This window comes from Hordeum vulgare, chromosome 2H, assembly GCF_904849725.1.
Source record: "Hordeum vulgare subsp. vulgare chromosome 2H, MorexV3_pseudomolecules_assembly, whole genome shotgun sequence".
Classification (NCBI taxonomy): domain Eukaryota; kingdom Viridiplantae; phylum Streptophyta; class Magnoliopsida; order Poales; family Poaceae; genus Hordeum; species Hordeum vulgare.
This window is the reverse complement of record NC_058519.1, coordinates 619,268,191-619,275,224: the sequence shown is the minus strand read 5'-3', so window position 1 is coordinate 619,275,224 and position 7,034 is coordinate 619,268,191. Positions and strand designations below refer to the sequence as shown.

The 7,034-nt window shown below is 40.5% G+C and overlaps 1 protein-coding gene across 1 annotated transcript; it reads right to left on the bottom strand.

Moving 5' to 3' along the window:
• Positions 1–1,260, bottom strand: LOC123430871 (BTB/POZ and MATH domain-containing protein 2-like). Its single transcript, XM_045114706.1, has one exon. It carries the CDS (start codon positions 1,256–1,258, stop codon positions 185–187), a length of 1,074 nt encoding a protein of 357 aa, XP_044970641.1. The 5' UTR covers positions 1,259–1,260; the 3' UTR covers positions 1–184.
• Positions 1,261–7,034: the final 5,774 nt, after the last annotated feature.

Sequence of the window (7,034 nt, the reverse complement as noted above, 5' to 3'; positions counted from 1 at the left end):
CAGCGTGCAGAGTATTATCCCAAAGGAAGAACCGATACAACTTTTTTTGCCAAATGAGCCTGGAAACAGTACTAGAATTGATATGATGAAAACAGCATCAAAATGCATACACGAATGCATAGTATCACGGCAAAACATAGAAAATGGAATTGTAGATGATGGATTGCTTGTCCTCTGGACAGGTCTAGTCAGTACGAGAAACTTTGTCCAATATTTCCTTCATGAGCAGAGGACGGCTTGCAAGCAAATGCTTGAATCCATCAGTTGCCATAACAGCTTGCAGAACATTCTGTGGAGCCATGAACTCAACACAAGCTTCTTGGAGATCCCTGCAATGGTGCTGCTCTGCTAAAACCAATGTCGTCGCAACAGTCTCGACGTCAATGCTCTCACAGAGCTTGCTTTCACAAAGCACCATTAACCCATCTAGTCCATACCTATCCGCCGCAACTAGCAAGTGCTGAAGCTTTGCCGTGCTCCCATCTCTGGAGTGTTCGTCGTCGGGCACTGAATCAGTGTACACGAAATGAAGAAGCCCCTCGAAGATTTGGGGCTCGATGTCCTCCACCTTGATGCTCTGCGTTGCCTTCTCCTTCATTGGACCAAACAGTTCTGCCTTGAAAACCGGTGATCTTGCGGCCAGCAAGCATCTGTGAGCATGGAACAGTTGGCCACACACCCTGAATGTCACGTCTGCTCCTTCTCCCTTCTTGCGCATCTCTTCCAGCTGGTCTTGCAGATTCGGCCGCGTAACAAGAGCACGGTCCCTCTTGACCTCGGTGCGGGGTTCTCCGATCACGGTGAGAACACACCGTATAACGAAGCTCCCATTACTGTCAGACCAAGATTTCAGCCACGATCTGCCGGCGAACTGAGCGTAGCCCCGATAAACGCATTTGGGGGTGAAGGTGTACTCCATCTCCTCAAACTTGCTGACCTGTGCTCCACTCTTGTCCAGCAAGTTCAAGGTGAACCTTGCTCTCACATCCTTCTCTGGGCTGAGACAGTTCAAGAACGCCGAAGCGTTGCCGAAACTGCCATGTCTCACGCCGTCGGGGAAGAAGCTGATTGTCCAGTTGAAGCCGCCGACGCTGAAGACGGTCGAGCTGACGAGCTTTTCGACCCCGATGCCCTGGAGCAGCGGGTAGCTTGTCACCTCGAAATCGTGCGTCGCGGTGACGCTCGGCGTGAGGCATCTGGACGAGGACTTGGGCAGGCACTGGCCATGGCTAGCTGCAGCTGTGGAGTTGGTGGCCATGGCGAAAGCGAAAGAGGAATGAATGCAAGGGGCGTCGCAGGCTAGCATAGGGTCCGGCTTTTCTAGGCGAGGGAAGTGAAGGCGCCGGCGCACGCTCGCATGGGTACTTGGAAGCCGGCCGTTTGGTCTCCCGGTGAGCAGGGGGCAGGGGCATTAACTCGGAATGCTTACCGTCGTTTGACCTCGTCGCATGCAGTGGGAACAGAGACGAAATTCAATGGATTGAACATGAATTAACTCCGATCCGTGCTGTTCACATGCATCATTATTTCGACGATTGTAGTTATCATGTGCTACCGTCTTTTATTAGCGAAGGGAGGTGAAAGGCACGGGATGACAAAGGGATTCATCATCCAAACTGATTGTAGTTATCATGTGCTACCGTCTTTTATAACTCCTTGGCTTTCGCATGTTCGAATGACGACCACATACAGATCCGGCCAGTTGCTATGTATGAGCAAGTACAATAGGATGACGTAGGCGGGCTGTAAGACTTAAAATAATATATTTCTGATGAGTTGGAAGAGAGAGAAGATGAGAGAGAAGAGAAACGGGCTACAAACTAACAGCCGGCTGTAACACTTGCTCCTAGACAATGTGTGAGAGGGGATGGTGGGCCTTGTATCAATAAAGTAGTGCTCATTTACATCTATCTATTATACTTGCGGGCTATAAGCTTGCTATAGATGACGTGTCAACATCATATAGCCAACAGCTGGTTGTATTATTAACCATTCTCTATATGACCTGCAAAAGAATTGTAATGGTTTGTCTATTAAATATTACATTATTTCAACGATTTCATATACTCCAAATAAATGCACACACTCTGAATCGAATGTGTGCCGCTATTTTAGACTCTACCTTCCATTAGTGCAGCGGCCCACAAGGGATGTAAAAGGCCCGGGATGACAAAGGGATTCATCACGCGAGCACGAGATGGCGATATTTTCGTTGACAAAGGGCAACTTTTTTTAGAAGAATAACTAGGATCCGTCCATAGGGGCATTGGCCTTCACAAAATTTCAAACAAAACAAATAATTTGCATCTTCTTGGAACCTTCCGCCAGTTTTCGGAAGGTTCCAATCGGCTTTTTCTTTTTTTTTTGTTTCTGTGTTTTCTCTTTAGAATCAACTAGTTTAATACCCGTGCGTTGCCACGGGAGAAAAAAACATAACTATTGAATAATTGTTTCAGTTCACAAATTTATTGACATGATGGTAGGTGGTTGTCATGAATAAATTGATTTTCTCCCGTTTCTTTCCCCACTACAATTATCGTTTTCTTCGCAACCATAGGCTACTCGCAAGAAGACAAAGTAATATCTCAACTTCTTCATGTCTCTTTTTACTGTCATTTTGGATCTTGTGCTTCTACAAATATACTATATTTATTGATTTAAAATAATATTTATTTTGTATCTCTCATTTTTTGATGGGCTACGAGTATCATATTCAGCAACCAAAATGACATACTAAGTGCGGATTGCCAGAAAGAATCTCTGTGTGTGAACTATTTTCCTGCTTGCAAACAGGCGGCAAAGCATTTTCATTTTCATTTTGTCGGTGTATTGTTACTAATCGGTATCCAAACAAAGCATTTTAACTGTACAAGTGTATTATTCTATCATAATATAATCAGATTATTCTATCATAAACTAATCGGATTACATTATGCTTAAGGGAGAAAAAATATAATATAATCCTAAAAGTTCTACAGTTTTCCAGTTCCTAGAATTATACAGATAACCCAAAGACAATCCACCATAAATGTGTTCTGAGAAAAACATATGTGAATTTTATCCGTCATATTGAAGTGACAGAATTCAAAGCGAGAAACAATATAAAACACTGAATTTTATACAACACATTGAAGTGGGCAGAATCCATAGCGAGACAAACACTATATTTAATATGTGTGAAAGTAATCTGAAAAAAACAACCTGGACAAAATTATAATAATCAGTGAAGATAAGAATGAAGAAAATACAATTTCATTAACAGCTACCAATAAATCTTTGCGGGCCTTAGCAAATCGTTTTAGCTGTCCTCCAATCATATTGAATAGAAGTGCATCGAGGGTCAGCAAGGGTGCCATTCCAGGCCTCTCAACTTTGATTGCGACAAGCTCTCCAGAGTGTAGATGAGCTGCATGACTTGAAATATCAAAGGCATGCATTTCAATTTGGAGAACACAGGTCTGAAATGTATGCTAAAGGAAGCAAAATAAAATAAATGAGGACAAGGATGATCATACGAAAATAGCCAAATCCTAATCAGATACAACTAACCTTTGTATACTTGCCTCAGTGATGCTGCTGCAATTGGCTCTGGACTGATATCAGCAAATAGATCAGACACTCGAGAGCCCAGTTCAGACTCGATGGTCCTGATTGCATTACGAGTAGGAAATGGTGGTATTTGATCCTAATGAGATTGTTGTCAGCAAACACAGTGAAATGAAATCATCAATAGATAAAAGAAAGAAGAATAAAATATAGTACACCGTACAACAAGTTCTTAGCTTTCAGATTCCGAATTTAGTGCTGTTAATTACAGAAAATCTCATTGGGCTATTGTCATTTTAGGATCAAAACTTTTCACTGGCCATATATTGATGCCTTGATTCCAGAACCTTATCTCCATCTCTAATCCCTGACCTTGTCATTCCAGTGCAAAAAGATTATATTCTTAAACGCTTGGTTGTCGATCAAGTGAAACTATGTAATGCACAATGAGATGATACCTGCAGCTTTGAGAGCTCTTGACAATATGCGATGGGCAATATATCAGGGCGCGTGCTCAATGCCTGTCCAAGCTGCATGGTGTGGAAGGATAAGAAAAGGATTACATTATGAACTCCCGACCATGGCCAGGGAAAAGGATTACATTATAAACCTTGGACATTGTAAACCAACCCAGACCATTGCATGAAAGAAAGTTGGTGCTGATGGCATGAAGTGCAGAATCATACAGACATATGAGTATGAGAAGACCACCTTGCTAATCATGGTGCTGCCAAAGACCCAGAGCTACCACTTGAGAATGCCATGCTCATCTCACGTGTCCTACACGCGTCGCTGGGGCACCATCTCCATAATTCACACCAAGAACCAAAGGTACTACACGTGTGATGCACCGTGTACTGCCATCGTGCTCTAAAGTGACAGTCGCCGCCTCCTACATCAACTTCAGTCTCTATTTATGGAATTTAAGCAGACAATTAATATGCATCGCGATATTTCTAATTCATCGCATAAATTAATTTGGGTTTAATCTCCCAAACTAAAATAATGATTAGTTGTACGGAACAACATTCAGACAGAAACATTATATCTCAAACAAAACCAATGTTTAATCAGGGATGCCATTCTCCTTTGTCCTTTGGATGTTCAGAATATCTATTACTCCTTATATTAGATAACAGAAAAGAACAAAAAGAGAAATAATCAACAGCAATGGTGACGAGCAAGATAAGGAGCATAGGGATGTTTAGAAGCAGTTACCCTGGGGCAGGTAGTACACGAGCATCGACCAATGCAAGTAGGTTCATGACTTTCATGCCAAATTCTTTTGAATAGTCATCATTGCCATAATTATTCCTATTAACAATCTGAGAAAGATAAAAAGATGGGATCAGTCATATATCCTCAAACCAAATGAATACAAAAATGTTGATATAAGAGCGATACAAAACAAATAACTGTACACTTATGCTCTGCTACAAATATGTAGTACACAGTAATGGGAATTAAGGGCTCAAGTTCACCTCTAGAACACTGCTCTCCCGTTGAGCTGGTCTTTCACATGTCATCTTTGGCATGCTTGAAACTTGGCGTTCATTCAACTTTCGAGAATATCTTTGTCCCGCGGTTATGCTGCAAACCTGAAGAAATCATATGTACACAATAATGATTTAACTACCAAAACAAAAGACAAACTTAGCGAGTTACAAAATAAGAGCAGTCATAAGCACCTCCATAGGCAAATATATCGGTCTGCTATCACAACCAGCTTGAAGGCAAGGTCGATTGATATATTTCAGAGAGTAATTGTATTGCTTCTTAAAGTACTGGACAACTGATACGCGCACACCATCTTGATCAAACCTGCAAAATCAAATAATGACTCGACTACATACACGATAAAAAAACACAACTAATTTATTATTTAACATTGTCATAAGAATACATGACAAATGTAAATAAAGTGCATCAAGGAAACTTAGCATAAAAGTGAGCATATACATTAATTCCTTCAGCGGAGCAGAGGATATGCTAGTGATCTTATAGCGTATGGTTTTATCCTTCCGATGAGTGGCATCAACCCGGACACCTCTAAGGGCTTTCTTCAACTATAATGCAGCAGCAACAACAACAACCAAGCCTTTCTTCAACTATAAGGCATACTACTTCAACTATAATGCAAAAAATAAAAAATAATGCAACAATTAGTTTCGCAGGGAGAAAAATAATAGAATAGTTAAAGAGAACAATATATTGTCATCTTTCATACCTTAATACGATCCCGATCAATCAAGGGCCTTGAAGCATCACAGATATTCAGATATTCGAAAGCAAAATCCATCACTTCTTAGGCCTTATAAAATGTCGTTGCAGAAATATCTGAGAACATAAAATCGACTGACAAAAAAAAATGAACATAATTTGATCAATATATGCTTGCCCACTAAAAATAATTTGAACTGCAAAGGGATATGTTTAAAATAATCTAAGTACATATTGGTAGCTAGATTGTTTATATACAACACAGAGTGAAGTTTTTTGACCATGTATTGAAACCGGAAGGTCTTTAATTTCTTTATAGAGTCGTATGTCTTACTCCCACTGAAATCCCTATCAATCACCATGTCCATCTCTCCAAACCTAGGTGCCACCTGAATACAAGAAGATAAAGTATGATGATGATGTCTCTCATGCTTCAACTTCACATTCTCGACAACTGCCTGAACAAGCAGCATAAGGATAACCGGGTTAACTAAAATAGTGGAAGCGATATATTCTAGTAGGGCTCTCTCCTACTATTCTTTGCTTGATGCAATAAATGTAAGGTAATTAGATATAGAACTCGCCTCGATTGCTAAGTCCAGTTGCAAAATTCATCAAAATGCAGCTGTCTACAATCACCGAGTCTTTCGACATGAGTGCTTGCGATTCTTCCTATATGATATGATATGCAATCACGGCATCAAGCCATAGCTATAATTCACGAATCACCATACAGAACAGGAATAACCAGCCAAGTTTAACATGGCACCAGCGATGCCAAATAGCAGAGCAAGTCAAAAAAGTTCCAGTGTCAGAACGATTGCGTGTATAATTTGGGAAGATTATCCGTACTAATAAAGATATTTAGCACAACTGAAAAAACATCGAATGGAAATGAGATACCCATGATGGCACATCGCAACACGATTTATAAACTACTAATCTAATCTAACTATGAACTATGACATGCTCAAAGCCTGAAGAATTTCCTCCTACAACACAAATTATACTGATAATTCTTCACGACTGCAAATCAAAAACACACTTGGTATGAAAAATCTAAGAAAGACAGTACTACCTTTGAATCGAAATAAGATACACATGATCGCACTTTGCATCACGATTTAAACGAGTAGTACAATCTAACTATGAACTGTGATGTGCCCAAACCTTGAAGCATTTACTCATCACAATCCCACTAATTAATAAGTCTGCATGAGCAAATAGGAACACATTTATGTGATACGAATAACTGAGGAAAGAAAGCA